Here is an 18,084-nt window from a genome sequence, read left to right as displayed (position 1 = left end):
ACTGGTTCAACATAGTGCGCGCAACGTGTGCGAGTAGTTTTATCCTAACTAGACTAGCGCTCCGAGAATGATTAGGCCTACACTATGAATTCTCATTGGCTCTCGCTTTCGTGGTAGTCTTGAATAACTGATAAGGGTCTGACGGTAAATATAGACACGAGATCATGTGCAGTCTAGATTTCGGTTGGTGTGCCCCCTCGACATCAGGCGGCAAACCCGTTTTTGGTTAGACCGGACTCTTCTTGAGCAGAGGGGACATTTTTCTCATCACATACGAGTTGTCAGGATAAATATGTCTCACAAAAGTTGTTATACAAACCCTGGCACAGGGGGGAAGCGACCTCGAAACGACAAGGGGAACAAGGTGACAGTTGTACTTGGTGCACAATGGGGCGATGAAGGGAAGGGAAAAGTGGTCGACTTGTTGGCGACAGAGTCGGACATCATTTGCAGATGCCAGGTGAGGAAACAAAAATACATAAAGAAATGTACTCATTGTTTTATGTGTCTGCGTTTTTCTTTATTTGAGAAGTTTGCACTTGCACCTTTATGTTTATTTGGACACATTGTTTTACGCACCTGTTAACAATTCCAGCTGCTCCGCTGTACAACTATGCAATGTCAGTCAGTGTAAAGTAGGTGCCATTGTGAAAACTGTATCTATTGATTCATAGTGCCTTAACGTTAACTTTGTTTCCAGGCGCATGAGAGAAAGCAGATTGGGCATTAACTATTTCAACGCAGCACCGTGAAATGTTGGGTTGAAAGACCCACCCACATTCTTCAAAGTAGCCACCCTTTGTCTTGATGACAGCTTTGCACACATTCTTGGCATTCTCTCAACCAGCTTCACCTGTAAAAATGCTTTTCCAACAGTCTTAATGGACTTTCGACATATGCTGAGCACTTGTTGGATGCTCTTCCTTCACTCTGCGGTCCAACTCATCCCAAAATATCTCAATTGGGTTGAGGTCGGGTGATTGTGAAGGCCAGGTCATCTGATGCAGCACTCCATCACTCTCCTTCTTGGTAAAATAGCCCTTACTCAGCCTGGAGGTTTGTTGGGTCATTGTCCTGTTGAAAAACAAATGATAGTCCCATGAAGCGCAAACCAGATGTGATGGCGTATTGCTGCAGAATGCTGTGGTAGCCATGATGGTTAAGTGTGACTTATTTAGAATTCAAGGCATAAACAGTGTCACCAGCAAAACACCTACACACCATCACACCTCCTCCATGCTTCACATTGGGAACTATACATGCGGAGATCATCCTTTCACTTACTCTGCGTCTCACAAAGACACGGCGGTTGGAACCAAAAATCTAAAATTTGGACTCATCAGACCGAAGGACAGATTTCCACCGGTCTAATGTCCATTGCTCGTGTTTCTTGGCCCGAGCAAATCTCTTCTTATTATTGGTGTCCTTTAGTAGTGGTTTCTTTGCAGCAATTCGACCATGAAGGCCTGATTCATGCGGTCTCCTCTGAACAGTTGATGTTGAGATGTGTCTGTTACTTGAACTCTGTGAAGCATTTATTTGGTCTGCAATCTGAGGTGCAGTTAACTCTAATGAGCTTATCCTGTGCAGCAGAGGTAACTCTGGGTATTTCTTTTGTGTTGTCGGTACTCATGAGAGCCAGTTTCATCATATCACTTGATGGTTTTTGCGACTGCACTTGAAGAAACTTTCAAAGTTCTTGAAATGTTCCTCATTGATTGACCTTCATGTCTTAAAGTAATGTTTCTATTTGCTTATTTGAGCTGTTCTTTCCATAATAGGGACTTGGTATTTTACCAAATAGGGCTATCTTCTGTATACCACCCCAACCTTGTCACAACACAACTGATTGGCTCAAACGCATTAAGAAGGAGAGGCATTCCACAAATGAACTTTTAACAAGGCACACCTTTTAATTGAAATGCATTCCAGGTGACTACCTCATGAAGCTTGTTGAGAGAATGCCAAGAGTGTGCAAAGCTGTCAGCAAGGCAAAGGGTGGCTACTTTGAAGAATCTCAAATATAAAATACAATTTTTTGGTTACTACATGATTCCGTGTGTGTTATTTCATAGTTTTGATGTCTTCACTATTATTCTACAATGTAGAAAATTGTCAAAATAAAGAAAAACCCTGCAATGAGTAGGTGTGTCCAAACTTTTGACTGGTACTGTATATGAAAATCATATCAAATCGCATCTATTTTTACACAACACATCCCTTCTGTCTCTGCAGGCAACGGTGTGGTCATTCATCTGCCAGGCTTGTTAGAAGAAGCGGAAAAAAATGAAAAGAAAGGTTGGAAGATTCAGGTGTCAATGTTAAGTGGAGTAATTAGCCTATAGTTTGTCTTAGAATGTTCACATTGATCATCTCTTTAGAAAGGAACAGCAGTCAGCAGATGAGAGGACAGAGTGTTTTTGCCTAACTTTTTTATGTTTCCTTCCCACAGGCCTTAAAGACTGGGAGAAGAGACTGATCATCTCAGACAGGGCCCACATTGGTAACTAACTGTCTCATGGGAAAACAGCTGCATTTAAAAGAGAGGACATGTAGTTCAGATAGCACTTTAATCAGACGAACAAGCACAGTAACGGATGTGATTATTGCTGATTGTTCGCAAATCAATTGCTAATTGATGTATATGTTTGTACTTCATGTCGTTGGTGTTGTGACAGCAGTTTGTCAACAGTTGTTGCAGATAATTATAGAACATGGAGATACATTTATCCCATAATCTCTCATGTTGCTTACATGTTCCAATGACATGTTCTGTTGTTGTGTTTATGTGTCCATGGCGTGAAATAACCTGTTTACCCTTTGGACAGTGTTTGACTTCCACCAGGCAGTCGACGGGCTCCAGGAAGTACAGAGACAAGCACAGGAGGGGAAAAAGTAAGAACAGTAAATTACACCTTCTTCTGCAGGGCTCAAACAACACTACTAAAGCCTGCAGCTGTAATGCATTGAGATTCATTCATTATGCCAGTGGTGGAAAAAGTACCCAATTGCATTACTTGAGTAAAGTTAAGACACCTTAACAGAAAATGACTAAAGTAAAAGTGAAAGTCAGCCAATAAAATACTACTTGAGTAAAAGTCTAAAAGTATTTGGTTTTGAATATACAGTACGTAAGTACGTACCAAAAGTAAATGTAATTGCTGAACTATACTTACTGTAGGTATCAAAAGTAAAAGTATAAATCATTTAAAATTCATTATATTAAGCAATTATTATATATATTTTTTAATTTACGTATATCCAGGGGAACACTCCAACACTCAGGCATAATTTACAAACGAAACATTTGTGTTTAGTGAATCCGCCAGATCAGAGACAGTAGGGATGAGCAGGGATGTTCTCTTGATAAGTGCTTGAATTGGACCAATTTTCTATACTGCTAAGCATGAACAATGTAACAAGTACTTTTGGGTGTCAGGGAAAATGTATGAAATTAAAAGTACATTATTTTCTTTAGGAATGTAGTGCAGTAAAAGTTGTCAAAAATATAAATAGTAAAGTAAAGTGCAGATATCCCAGAAAATAAACATAATTAGTACTTACATGACACCATTGAATAATGCATTGTAAGACTTACAAAGGCATACAATGCTTGTAATGTCTTATTAAGCATTACCTGCAGACTTTAAGTAAAGTGTTACCAGATTAAGTGTTTTATTAGCATTCCTGTAGTGTTGAAATATTATATTCCTCAATTCTAGTGTTATAATTCAACATTTACTTCATACAGTATTGGAACCACAAAGAAAGGCATCGGACCGACATACTCAAGTAAAGCGTCACGTACAGGGCTGCGTATCTGTGACCTCCTAGATGATTTCAAAGAGTTTTCTACAAGGTAAGGTTATGGGGAGTACCAGTTGGCATTTGCCTCTCTGGACAATAGGAACATTTATTATGAAAATAACAGTATATTCATGTTCTTCTGATGGTGGCTTGGTCCTAGATTCAAGAATCTTGCTCAGCAGTACCAGGCCATGTTCCCCACATTGGTGGTAGATGTTGAAGGTCAGCTGAAGAAATTAAAGGTGAGTTTCATGAGGTGCGCTTTTTTACGTGTTTGTTTGTGTACACTATGTGTTGACATGGCGATGGGGTAAACAACCCCCCTTCAGCTAGTAGAAAAAGTCAGTCTGAATTGGGCATACTCCTAACTCATCATAATCATCATCACCACATCATGGGGTGAAGTCTAAATTTAGCATCGGAGAAGCAGATGACAATTACAGTAGCTCTGCTCTCATGATCCATCGATCCATACAGTAGGAACAAATCTCGCCTAAGCACCCTGTCTAACCTTTTAGGAGTATGCTGAGCGGATAAGACCCATGGTGCGAGACGGTGTCTATTTCATGTACGACGCTATTAATGGACCCCCTAAGAAGATTCTGGTGGAGGGCGCGAACGCTGCCCTGCTTGACATTGACTTTGGTAAGGAAATACTATACTCCCCTATGGCTGACCGTACGAGGCGGGTATAGACGCATGAATATGAGTAAGCACTGTTGGCCCGAGAATCATGGTATGTACATAGGCATGGTATGTATCCTTAGAGTAGGTTTGTGTTTGGGTCTACACAGTCCTTGTTTACACCTGTTGACACCACATATAGTCATTATAATGGAATAAGGACATTTCAAAAGTAGACATTGCCCAATAGTTCTGGGTCTGGTGCATATCCAGGAGGCTATCACAAATGCATTCCTTTAAAATCTTGCGCTCGTCTCCCAGGTACATACCCATTTGTGACATCATCAAACTGCACCGTGGGTGGTGTGTGTACAGGACTGGGCATCCCCCCTCTGAACATTGGTGATGTGTACGGGGTGGTGAAGGCCTACACCACTAGGGTGGGCATCGGGGCGTTCCCCACAGAACAACTCAATGTGAGTCGAACCCCAAACATGATACATTAAATACAAATTAGAGGAGATCTATTTTGTAGAACATGATGTTAGAATTCAACTCGAAGTAGTCAAGTCTACACAGAATAGAGTAGTTGAAGGTCTGATTGCTCAGACCAGCTTCTCTGCTGTCATCTGTCCTTACAGGAGGTTGGGGAGCTGCTGCAGACGCGGGGCCATGAGGTGGGCGTGACCACAGGGAGGAAACGACGCTGTGGTTGGCTGGATCTGGTCATCCTGCGTTACGCCAACATGATAAACGGCTTCACGGCGTGAGTTTCACTGCAGGGTTTGCTCTGCCCTACAGTTGTGCAGTCCTGTATTTTTTATAGAAAAGTTGGGCTACTTTGCCACCTAGTGGATCTTATTGGGAACTTTTAGCTTAGATGCCATTTTTTTATTTTAAAAAATTATAATTATTTAACCTTTATTTAATTAGGGGTTGACAAGAGATTAGCGATGTATGTTAAATTTGTACCGTGTTTTTTTCAATCACAGGTTTGCATTAACCAAACTTGATATCCTTGATGTGATGGATGAAATCAAAGTGGGAGTGTCTTATAAACTCAAGGGCAAAAAGATTCCCTATTTCCCAGGTGAGACTGACTGCAAGTGTACATATTCTCTTCATACATGTATACGTGGTGAATCAAACAAAGAAGATGATGTTGGCGTTATAAGATTCATTTGGAAATTGTTAACACAAAACCTTTCTCTATATTCTGTATGACCCATGTCCCCTCAGCTAACATGGACGTCCTGCAGAAAGTGGAGGTGGAGTATGAGAAACTGCCTGGCTGGAAGAGTGACACCTCAGCCTGTAGGAAGTGGGAAGATTTGCCAGTCAAAGCCCAGAACTACATTCGCTTTGTGGAGAACCATGTTGGTGTACCCAGTAAGTATTCTATTCCAAATGCAGGACTTACATGTTATTTTAAAATTCAATAAATCAATACGGAAACATTTTTCAATAGCTCTTAACTTTTTCTCTTTCCAGTCAAATGGGTTGGAGTGGGCAAGGCCAGGGAGTCTATGATCCAGATGTTCTAGGACACAACAAGACCTTTGTCCTTCCTCCTTCCTCTCTCCATGAAGGTGAATTGAGGTGGTATGGCTTTATCTGCTCTGGTCAGATTTCTTCTGTTTTGAAAATGTTTTTTTTTTAAGGGGCAGCAGCAGCTGCACAGACCCCAACTCCTGGACTAACAAACAGGTTCAAATGAGAGTTTGTGCAACCACCATGCTCTACTATACATGGTTCAAAAAGCACAATAAAGTGAGCAAATAATAGTTATATTGATTGTGTCACAGTAGTTCTTCTCTATTGCAATTTACAAACCATGAAATTGTCTTAGGTGAGTTCAAATAGACTTGTTTATGTTCCAATTCCGTTCTTTGCACTGATACAGCATTTTCGTATTTTGTTGAATATTGTTTTGATTTGATATTGCTGTCATGTCAGCTAACCTACGTTGTTAAGACTTGAATTAACATTGGCCAGTATCTGATGTCTAACATAGTACTTGCATGCTAGAACTACAGCTGATATGTAAAACTATTTTGAACAATGCAATGTGCAATGGCCAGAATTAGGTAGTTGTATGACATGTGGTCAAGGTGGAAATCATGTGTCCTGATACTTGTCCATGAACTGAAGTGCAATACTGTATTTTGCTGTCCACACTATGTTGAAAAATCACAGGGATCCTGTTCTTTGCTTCTGTGACACATTTGATTATATAAAACAAATGTATTGTTGTAGCAATTAGAGCTCGGTTTCCATGGATTTTTTTGCCAGTCAAATAGATTTTTTCCCAGTAATAGTATGTCCCCCATTGACACTGTACTGTAACAGCTAAGAAAATGACACTGTTATACCCCAAAAGTTTTCTAGTGCAACACTTTTACAAGTGGAAATCTGATATGCAAATAAATCTGTTACATCACATACATTGATCTGTTGTGTATTATCTATGTTTTGTTTGTCTAGTTTGAGAAACAGACGCCTCACAAGTCCTCAACTGGCAGCGTCATTAAATAGTACCCGCAAAACACCAGTCTCAACGTCAACAGTGAAGAGGCGACTCCGGGACGCTGGCCTTCTTTGAGGCGTCTGTTTCTCAAACTAGACACTCTAATGTACTTGTCCTCTTACTCAGTTGTGTACCGGGGCCTCCCACTTCTCTTTCTATTTTGGTTAGATCCAGTTTACGCTGTTCTGTGAGGGGAGTAGTACACAGCGTTGTACGAGATCTTCAGTTTCTTGGCAATTTCTCGCATGGAATAGCCATAATTTCTCAGAACAAGAATAGACTGACGAGTTTCAGAAGAAAGGTCTTTGTTTCTGGCCATTTTCAGCCTGTAATCGAACCCACAAATGCTGATGCTCCAGATACTCAACTAGTCTAAAGAAGGCCAGTTTTATTTCTTCTTTAATCAGAACAATAGTTTTCAGCTGTGCTAACATAATTGCAAAAGGGTTTTCTAATGATCAATTAGCCTTTAAAATAATAAACTTGGATTAGCTAACACAGCGTGCCATTGGAACACAGAAGTGATGGTTGCTGTTAATGGGCCTCTGTATGCCTATGTAGATATTCCATAAGAAATCAGCCGTTTCCAGCTACAATAGTCATTTACAAAATTAACAATATCTACACTGTCTTTCTGATCAATTTTATGTTATTTTAATGGACAACAAATGTGCTTTTCTATCAAAAACAAGGACATTTCTAAGTGACCCCAAACTTTTGAACGGTAGTGTACATCTCTGGCTCACCCCTTTGTCAAGAAAAGATAACAGTAGGCACAACTCTGGCGAATGCTGGGGAATTGACATCATGTACCGCACTGGATTATTTAAATTGGCAGCACATCTCTACAGTCTGAAGGGGTTTTCTCTTTCTATCTCTTTACCTTTATCTGCACCATTCTGAGAACACAATAGGTGGACATAATACATAGGAAAATGTCATTCAATGGACTTTCTTTCCTCCTGTCAGAACCTGAAATCCCTCTATTTATTTGGCAGCGGTGTGGATAGTAACCTGCTGGTGAGTCAGTGGTGATGGGAACATTGTCTCTATTTAGTCTCATCAGAGAGGCCGGTACGACCGCACCGCCGTTCACTGCTGAAATAGTGGCAATGAGGCTCCTGTTTGGCCATTTCAGGTTATCAGATTAAAACCCTTTGAAATTAAATCACAGCCACTTGTCCCTTTTACCACACCTGGTCCCCATGACCCTCCCCCCTTCCCTGAGTGTCACCCCAGAAGGCCACCGCCACCCGCTGTCACTTCCCTGAAAATAGCCAGAGACCGTGACCCAGGGATGGGCTGTGTCATGAGAAGGTTAGGGCATATTAGATACAAGCCTGCTGGAGTTTCTCATCCGGTTAGCAGGGGGCCATTTTGTCTCTTTTACTGACATTAAATCCATAGTTGCTATGAGAAAATGTTCCTGGAACTGTGTCCATGCAGGGGAGGAACAGGAGGCCTTTTCACCTGTTTCGCTACTTAACATCTCTTCCTCTCCTTGTACATTTATATTTATGTGTTTGCCTTCTTTTCTGGATGTTAGTTGTTATACCTGTTGTGTTCCTCTGGTCCAGCAGGGGCCAATACTAACGTAAAGTTTAAACCAGGTCTTATCTTTGCTTTTGGTTTTATACTGGCTGTTGGATAACTTTTAATTGCCGATATTGAGGAGGATGTCCACGTTCTTTATTTCTTGTAATGTAATTTACAACATGCTAAAGTCTGGGTTTCAGCACCTCAGAGAGAAATGTACTATCTAAAATGGCTCTGATTTCAAACAAAGCCATTGAATCCCACATAGAACTTGAACAGTTGAAGCACAATACTTTTATTGAGGTGAGTTACATTGCTATTACTTTAGATTGTAGTTGCATTACTATTACATCGTTGTTGTAGATTGATACTGTAGGTGTGGCTCAATTACAATAACTTTCCCAGTAGGACCCTCACTATAAGTGGGCAACACAGCAAAGACAGATTGGGCTTGAAGAGAAAAGGTGCTGTGTGTGGCTTTCTTTCACAGACTGGCACTCAGCATTTTGCACAGTAGGGGTGTCGCTGTCTTCTGTCACACCATCTGCCTCCAATTCTGCTGTTGCTCTATCTTTCTATTCACCTCACATTCTTTCTCACTCTTGCTTTCTCTCTTTCTCACTCTCCCTCTTGCTTTCTCTTTCTTGCTTTCTGCCTCCCCCTCTCTATCTCTTGCTTTCTCGCTCTCTTTCTCTCTTTGCTTCATCTGGGAAAACATCCAGTCATAATAACACTCAAAGACCTGACAGATATTAGTGAAAAATAATTTGTTGCAGCTTGAGTTAAAACATACAGTAACCATATTGTGGTTTTGCCATGGAAATTCCTTTTTGAAGAGATAGTGATGTGTAAAAGTGAAAGCCGTGGTCAATTAAAGTGTTAAATGACACCTAAAACAGTTCTCGGCAGGTGTCTGTTGCCTTGGGCAATACCGTATTTCTCTTTTAGAGAAAACAAAACCTTGCATCACTAAATGTGTCATCACAAAGACCCAAGGGAGAAACGGTTATCTTCTCATTAATTGGATTTAAGAGCTCTATTTTTTTCTGGCTGTCTGTAATTGTAAGAAAAACACTTCAGGGGAGAAGAAAGTGCCAGATGCTTTGGCAATCTGACCTTTGCTTGGGGGGTTCTTACCGGAAAAGAGATATATATATATATATATATATATATATATCTTATATCTTTTTGAATGCACTGTGTATATATATATATATATATATATATATATATATATATATATATATATATATATATATATATATTTATAAATACACTGCTCAAAAAAATAAAGGGAACACTTAAACAACACAATGTAACTCCAAGTCAATCACACTTCTGTGAAATCAAACTGTCCACTTAGGAAGCAACACTGATTGACAATACATTTCACATGCTGTTGTGCAAATGGAATAGACAAAAGGTGGAAATTATAGGCAATTAGCAAGACCCCCCCAATAAAGGAGTGGTTATGCAGGTGGTGACCACAGACCACTTCTCAGTTCCTATGCTTCCTGGCTGATGTTTTGGTCACTTTTGAATGCTGGCGGTGCTTTCACTCTAGTGGTAGCATGAGACGGAGTCTACAACCCACACAATTGGCTCTGGTAGTGCAGCTCATCCAGGATGGCACATCAATGCGAGCTGTGGCAAGAAGGTTTGCTGTGTCTGTCAGCGTAGTGTCCAGAGCATGGGGGCGCTACCAGGAGACAGGCCAGTACATCAGGGGACGTGGAGGAGGCCGTAGGAGGGCAACAACCCAGCAGCAGGACCGCTACCTCCGCCTTTGTGCAAGGAGGAGCACTGCCAGAGCCCTGCAAAATGACCTCCAGCAGGCCACAAATGTGCATGGGTCTGCTCAAACGGTCAGAAACAGACTCCATGAGGGTGTATTCAAAAAGTATTCAGACCCCTTCACTTTTTCCATATTTTGTTACGTTACAGCCTTAAATTGTTTCCCCCCCCTCATCGATCTACACACAATACCCCACAATACCCCATAACCAGGTTCAGACATTTTTGCAAATGTATTAAAAAATATATAAAAATATATAATTTACATCATTATTCAGACCCTTTACTCAGTGCTTTGTTGATGGACCTTTAACAGCGATTACAGTCATGAGTCTTCTTGAATGTGACGCAACAAGCTTGGCACACCTGTATTTGGGGAGTTTCTCCCATTCTTCTCTGCAGATCCTCTCAACCTCTGTTAGTTTGGATGGCAGCACAGCTATTTTCAGGTCTCTCTGGAGATATTCGATCGGGTTCAAGTCCAGGCTCTGGCTGGGCCACTCAAAGACCTGTTGGATGGTGAACCTTCGCCCCAGTCTGAGGTCCTGAGCGCTCTGGAGCAGGTTATCATCAAGGATCTCTCTGTACTTTGCGCTGTTCATCTTTCCCTCGATCCTGACTAGTCTCCCAGTTCCTGCCGCTGAAAAACATCCCAACAAGATGATGCTGCCACCACTATGCTTCACCGTAGGAATGGTATTGTCCAGGTGATGAGCGGTCCCTGGTTTCCTCCAGACGTGACGCTTGGCATTCAGGCCAAAGAGTTCAATCAGAGAATCTTGTTTCTCATGGTCTGAGAGTCCTTTATGTGCCTTTTGGCAAACTCCTAGCGGGCTGTAATATGCCTTTCGCTGAGGAGTGGCTTCCGTCTGGCAACTCTACCATAAAGGCCTGATTGGTGGAGTGCTGCAGAGATGGTTGTCCTTCTGGAAGGTTCCACAGAGGAACTCTGGAGCTCTGTCAGAGTGACCATCAGGTTCTTCTCCCCTGATTGCCAGATCTAGGAAGAGTCTTGGTGGTTCCAAACTTCTTCCATTTAAGAATGATGGAGGCCACTGAGTTCTTGGGGATGTTCAATGTTGCAGAAATGTTTTGGTACCCTTCCCCAGATCTGCACTTCGACACAATCCTGTATCAGAGGTCTACGGACAATTCCTTCGACCTCATGACTTTTGCGCTGACATGCACTGTCAACTGTGGGAGCTTATATAGACAGGTGTGTGCCTTTCCAAATCATGTCCAATCAATTGAATTTACCACAGGTGGACTCCAATCAAGTTGTAGAAACATCTCAAGGATGACCGATGGAAACAGGATGCACCTGAGCTCAATTTCGAGTCTCATAGCAAAGGGCCTGAATACTTATACAAATAATATATTCAGTTTTTTGCTAAAAAAGGTAAATGTTTTCCCTTTGTCATTATGGGGTATTGTGTGTAGATTGAGGAAATGTTTTTATTTAATCCATTTTAGAATAAGGCTGTAATGTAACAAAATGTGGAGAAAGTGAAGGGGTCTGAATACTTTATGAATGCACTGTAAAGAGAGAGAGAGAGAGAGAAAGAGAGGGAGAAAGAGAGAGAACGAGTGAGGGGGGTCAATATACAGTATAATATACAGTAAAGGTTTGCTCGTTAATCCATTTCTGTTGATTAATTTATACAACAGTAATACTATAAAAGCCAAACTCTCTTTGTCACAAAGTAAAGAGGTATGGAAATAAACAAGCTACATATAAGCTTCCTGATCTCATAACTAAACAAATCATGACTGATAATGAAAGTGTAGACATTTAAGGAAATATAGTTTCTTCTTGAGACAAAGTCTGTGAGACAGAACAGTTAGACAGCAGTAGCCTAGTTAAGCATATAACTACTCCAAATGAGGTCAATGAACCAAAGTGGTGTCACAGAACACTGAAAGTGTCCGAGTAGTTTTCCAATAACAAATAGCTCATGAAGCGCGGCTGTGTGTGTGTTTCTCGTAGTTGAGCCAGCTGAATGGAGGCCTTTTGTCCTGCTGGCAGACCCACTCTGCTCTGACTTCTTGTTTACCGGCTGAGGCTCTGACAGGGGATTTCCTCTGTGGCAAAAAAAGAATCCCTAAACCTCATCACGGAGGCTTTTTACCGAAACTGTGTTGAAGTGTTGTCATTGTGGCATTACCTTTATTACACACTTACACCTTTATTACACACTTTCATGTGTAATATGAGTAGGCACACACACACTAACCCCCCCCCCCCCCCCAACCCCCACCCCCCACACACAAACGCTGCTCCATAATTCTAATGCACTCCCTCCCAATCATTATGTTAAATATGTGCCATTCATGTAACCTATTAAGAAAGAAGAGCCCAACTAATGGTTTGCTATACTGTATACTGTAAGTAATTAGCTTACATAACTAATGGATATTTTTCTGCATCAATTATAGAGTTACAATAGGTATTAATTCTCATTTTAGCAATAACGATGATAGAACATTCTCTCAATGAAATATAATATTCTCTCAATTACCCGTAAATACATTAGATACATTAGCAAGTTGTTTCTGCCTACAGTAAAGTTCTCAATTTTAGCATCATCATCATCCCGTATAACGTTCTAGTTTAACAACACAGTCCCAGAAAACGTGGCATTTTGCATCTTGAGTGACACAATGAGTATGAACTCTTGAAACGGGTGAAAAGGCAAATGAGGTTACGGTACAGGTATTGGGTCGGCTTTAGGACCCAGGAGCGATTCAAATGTCGTTCAGACATAAGGCTCGGTTGGTTTAATGGGAGAAAGGCTAGACTTCTAGTGCACGAGGATACATTAACGAATACGCATGGACATATCCGCTGATAAATTGTCAAAGAGTCCAAGCAATGGCCCGGAATAACATTTGAATTGGTTAAGGTAAAGTACTGTGTTTGATTTCTTATTTTGTTGTTTCAGTCTTCAGTCATGCCAGAAAGGGTAGTTCCCATTGTAGTCAGTGGGATGCGGATATCTTCTTCACCCAATCTGCTGCTAGGCCTAGAACTGTAAAAAAACGAGCCAAAATATGAGAAATATTTACAATTCGGGATATTGTTCGACTTAGCCGACTGTGTGTAATGTGTAGCTTTGTGACGCATAGCTAATTTCCACAGTTATGCACGTTATTACATTTCTTACATTATATTTACGAAGAGTTCACATAATTACTATAAAATCTTATTTTTTTTAGGTGTCTGTCACAGTGCTCGGGAAACTAAAGTCAATTCCCTGTCATTAGTTGTTATGTTAGTAGTACATTTGCTTTATGCCGCTTGGCATCATTTGGCCACAGCAAGGAGTGTAAATCCGCCGTACAGTGTTATTAGTGACAAGTCCAATAAGTTTCCCAACATCTTTTTGTTCTTTGGTGAAGCTCAGCCTATCCACTCAGTATTGTCTTGTAGCCTAATTTAGTTGAAACTTAGTTGAATTATTTTATTGATGAACCTAAAATAACTGACCGGGACTTGAAGGTTGTTCCATTGATATATTTTCTACATTGTAGGCTAACCATAGAGAACAAGGGAACCTGTTTTTTGCAGTAGGCTAACACGTGTGCTGTAACCCGACTGTAACAATGGCCCCCACTTATTGCGTTATAGTGTGGAAACATTACATCCACATAGGCTACTCGTGTATCAACCCTAAAAGATTGTCTGAAACGTTGTATTCAAACGGTGATATGATTACAAAATGTATTTCATGAAAAGCAACCACTGTATGAAGTTCTAAATTACCTATTTTACTGCATTAAAAAAAAAAACTATTTCACACTATCTTTGTGTTATAGATTTGTATCATGACATGCCATTTGCAAAAATGATGTGATGTTAAACTGTCAGATTTACAGTGCATCTGCCTATTCTCAATTATGGATTTTGCCACACGTGAGGAAGTGCAGTAATCACCATGATTTTTATTTGTACTTTTACTCCATATTACTTATAGAACAAAATATAGAAAGTTTAGGAGATAGTGAGATTGTGTGTTTGTGTTGAAGCATTTAAAAACAAGATGTGATGGACAGAGGCTAGTATTCATTTTCAATCTCCAGGAATAATTGAGCTGAAATTATGCTTACAGCAAAAATACCTCTCAAAACACTACAATTACATAACAGAAAAAATGACTTAAAATCCTTACACTGACAAAGTGACGGGTGAAAATGTAGCAAGGCTTTCCTCTGGTACCCAACTCAGCATCTTTCGATACCAGAGTCCAAGCCAAGGGCAGGGTTATTGTGAGCATAATGAATAACACGCAAATTATTATTAAATCAGACACCAGACACGTTGTCTCTCTCACACAACTGCTATCTCCTCTTAGACATGCTCCTAAAATCTAGTGTGTGTGGATTACCTTGAGAAGAGAGAGAGCACACACTAACAAGGAGGTCAGACAGGATTCAAGGCAGATTTGTGGTGATGCCAGGGTACCACTGACAGTTTTTCGGAGGAGGAAGGGGGAGCATATTGAGGCTTAAAACAAACAAGTTGCCATGAAAATAATCCATTGCAGTTGGAAACAGTTCTCTACTAAATGCCAATATCTTTGTTTGATCATGGTCAATACTCACAGTTGTTGCTAAACATGGCAGATAAATAATTTTAAAGCCAAAAATGAGATGGTTACGAACATCTCACATATAATGTGTGTGCCTGGGGTTGTTTTGAGGAACAGGAGACCTAAAACATAATACAAAGACTGAAAAAAACCACCAGAGGATGGAGAGTGTAAGAGACAGGCTGTGACAACTTTTTGAAGTAAGCAGTAGTGTGAACTGTTTGCCCTGTGGATGTAAATACCTAAAATTTGGTCGTAGCCTGAATATGAGGAATGTCTCTGGAATCTGCTGCTGTAGCACAGACAAGCGTATTGTGCCAGTCAGCGAGCCAAGAGGTTCAGATGTACAATCAGACAAATGGCAAGAGGAGTTGTTGTGTCAACCGCGCGCACACACACACATACACACAACCTCCAGATCTCATGACATTTTAACAAGGGGTCCACCCTCACCTCTTACAACTCTCAAAGCATTTCACTGTCTCTGTGTGTTTGAGAAAGATAACCCTTTGAATCCCATCAGAGGTCAAGGAGTGGGGCAGCATGAAGGATATCAGTCAAACAACATGTCAGTATTTGAGTCTTTCAACCCAATTTATTGTCTAGACAGATGAGGTCTGGAAGAAACGTCTAATCATGGCTACTTCTCAAGGGTTTACAAATGAACTAGCCACAACCACCTTAAAACAGACACTTCTGTTTGCAATCCATAGTCAGTCTCTTTTGAACTCTTTCTCACGCATAGACATCCAGTCAAGCTTACAGCGCCAGCCTAGTTGTTACACCCAGTAATAGTCTCTCCTAACTAAGCTAAGTGTATTTCATATGCTTATGTTTTACAGGGAGGTAAAATATGCTGTACACTAATTGCATAAATAAGCACTCTTTTACCCATCTTCACGCTCATCAGAAAAAATGTGGCTACTCACTCAAGGTGGTCCATTTGAAAACAAGGGGGGTGGTGGTTGCTTAGTTACCTAACATAAAAACAAACAACAATCTAAACACTGTAATTCAGAGGCGAACCACCCTGTCCAAAGTCATTAGAATTCAAGGAATGGATCTGGAAATGAGTTTTATATTTGGGTCCTGTAAATGCTCCTTCTATGCTATTCACCCACTCATTGTTCCCTTTTGCTCAGCCTGTTCCCGAACATTAGCAATTAACGCAAAGGATGTTGACAGCGTGCTGAATATGAGGATATTGACAGCGTGCTGAATGTGAGGATATTGACAGCGTGCTGAATGTGAGGATATTGACAGCCTGCTGAATGTGAGGATATTGACAGCCTGCTGAATGTGAGGATATTGACAGCCTGCTGAATGTGAGGATATTGACAGCCTGCTGAATGTGAGGATATTGACAGCCTGCTGAATGTGAGGATATTGACAGCCTGCTGAATGTGAGGATATTGACAGCCTGCTGAATGTGAGGATATTGACAGCCTGCTGAATGTGAGGATATTGACAGCCTGCTGAATGTGAGGATATTGACAGCCTCTTTTAAACAACTCTTAGAAGTTACCTCCACACTGATTACATGAGTAACTTTTGTCACATTTCTGTCTCAATTGATTCTGACAGATTATTCAAAGTTGCCAGACATGATTGGAAACAACAGTCAATCTGAAGAAAGTCGCACCACACAGGATTGGGGGTCTTTCTTTAGAATATTGTGTACTAGAAGGTAAGGGATCATTAGCAAACATGGTCAGTGGTCACCTGGTTAGTAACCAAACAGAACAGCAAACAAAATAGTAGGTCTAGTATGGACAACGTGGCTGACTCTTGTATTTGCATCATTTCACCCATTTAGTGGAATGAACCTGGTGAACTCTACCTGTTAGCAACTGTACCTGGCAGAAACAGCTGCTACATGTATGAGTCGTTAGGATTAAGGGTGATTCCACCCAAAAGCCCTCCCTCAGCCTTTCCACTGCACACACTGGCTCATGCACATTATCTACCGTCTGCAGTTTCTGGCCTGGCAGACTTTGTGTGCTGTTAACTCAATCCATTGACAAAACTGCAGGTTTATTTGCCTCCTATCATCCTTTTCAAGGGCCAACGTCTCCTGTACTTTGAAAGGCACATTTGCACAGAGCCGCTGCTGGGATGCACCCTATTCACCATAAAACCCTGCTACTTCACATGTTAATTAATGTCAAGGCATGTCCACTGACATCCCACAAATCTCAGCTGTGGATGTGCAGCTGCGTGGCATGAAGAAGAGTCCATCCTCTTTCTTGCTGTATTTTATACACTCCCTCCCTCCTCTGCAGCAGCTTCCCTGGCTCCCTGACACTGGGGCGCGTGGTGCACACTCCACCATGACGAGGCCACAAATGTCGAACTAGGCGTGGCGGTGGCAGCCCTAAGGGGCCTCTCTTTTTCCTCTCTTTCCCTCTTTCTTTCCCTCCCTCATTTCCCATTCCTCCTTCTCGTTCTCCCTCCCTCCCTCTGTATCGGTCTTTCTCTCTCTCCTACTCTTTCTCCTTCTTTCTTTCTTCCTTCTCTCCTCCCCTCCCTCTCCTCCCCTCCCTCTCTGGCTTGGTCACGTGACCAGCTGTGAGGGCGTTAGGTTCATTCGAGTGCTGCAGTGTGTGTGTGTGTGTGTGTGTGTGTGTGTGTGTGTGTGTGTGTGTGTGTGTGTGTGTGTCTGAGGGAGCGAGTGTTTTGGCCATGGGCCAAGTCTCTTTTCCCCTCCGCAGCCAGCCGGCAGTGGTGGGGTGGGGGGGACGTGCAGGCGTCTTTGGGAGGGGAGGAGCGCTCTGGGCTGCAGGAGTGTGCCTGAACCAGGAGGAGATGTCAGTGTGAGTGTGTGTATGTGTGCATTCATGTGTGTTGCATGTATGAGACATTTTTGTGTGGTTTTGTTACGGTAACATTTGTTAGAGTTATTAGTCTGGTGTGTGCATGACATGACCATTTGTATCAGCCTATAGGTGTTTTTGTGAGAATGTGTTTACTGCACATGTTTCTATGTGCTCCCATGTGTTGGACTGCATGCTGTTGACAGGTGTGAGGAGTGTTTCTGTTTCTTACATGTTTTGTATGTCTGTCGTTGGATGATAGTGTTAGCTGTTTTATGTGCATCCATGTGCTTCTTCTGGCATAATATGAGTGTGTGTTTGTGCATCCATGTGCTTCTGCTGGCATAATACGAGTGTGTGTTTGTGCATCCATGTGCTTCTGCTGGCATAATAC

The 18,084-nt window shown here is 41.5% G+C and overlaps 2 protein-coding genes across 3 annotated transcripts in view; both read left to right on the top strand.

Annotated features, from left to right (window-relative positions):
• Positions 1-8: 8 nt before the first annotated feature.
• Positions 9-6,873, top strand: LOC129817388 (adenylosuccinate synthetase isozyme 1 A). Its single transcript, XM_055872569.1, has 12 exons — positions 9-460; positions 2,236-2,298; positions 2,453-2,503; positions 2,829-2,895; positions 3,752-3,859; positions 3,968-4,049; positions 4,326-4,452; positions 4,753-4,907; positions 5,073-5,197; positions 5,424-5,521; positions 5,671-5,820; positions 5,923-6,873. The coding sequence occupies exons 1-12, from the start codon at positions 454-456 to the stop codon at positions 5,973-5,975; spliced, it is 1,086 nt and encodes a 361-aa protein (XP_055728544.1). The 5' UTR covers positions 9-453; the 3' UTR covers positions 5,976-6,873.
• A 6,160-nt stretch (positions 6,874-13,033) lies between these two features.
• Positions 13,034-18,084, top strand: part of LOC129817386 (RAC-alpha serine/threonine-protein kinase-like) — a 43,109-nt gene continuing 38,058 nt past the window's right edge. For both annotated transcript variants that reach the window (XM_055872564.1, XM_055872562.1), the window contains exon 1: positions 13,034-13,191. The gene's annotated coding sequence lies outside the window, so the exon portion shown is untranslated. The remainder of the gene's footprint in view (positions 13,192-18,084) is intronic.

The sequence above is a fragment of the Salvelinus fontinalis genome, chromosome 20, assembly GCF_029448725.1.
Source record: "Salvelinus fontinalis isolate EN_2023a chromosome 20, ASM2944872v1, whole genome shotgun sequence".
In the NCBI taxonomy this organism is placed as follows: domain Eukaryota; kingdom Metazoa; phylum Chordata; class Actinopteri; order Salmoniformes; family Salmonidae; genus Salvelinus; species Salvelinus fontinalis.
The sequence above is the reverse complement of the archived record's forward strand: the minus strand, read 5'-3'. Positions and strand labels throughout refer to the sequence as shown.

What these genes read in the sequence shown, in the direction of transcription:
- LOC129817388 (XM_055872569.1), top strand. An exon ending in GGAAAAAAATGAAAAGAAAG is followed by an intron (nt 2,299 to 2,452) that starts GTTGGAAGATTC and finishes TCCTTCCCACAG; the next exon opens with GCCTTAAAGACTGGGAGAAG. An exon ending in TTCAAAGAGTTTTCTACAAG is followed by an intron (nt 3,860 to 3,967) that starts GTAAGGTTATGG and finishes GCTTGGTCCTAG; the next exon opens with ATTCAAGAATCTTGCTCAGC.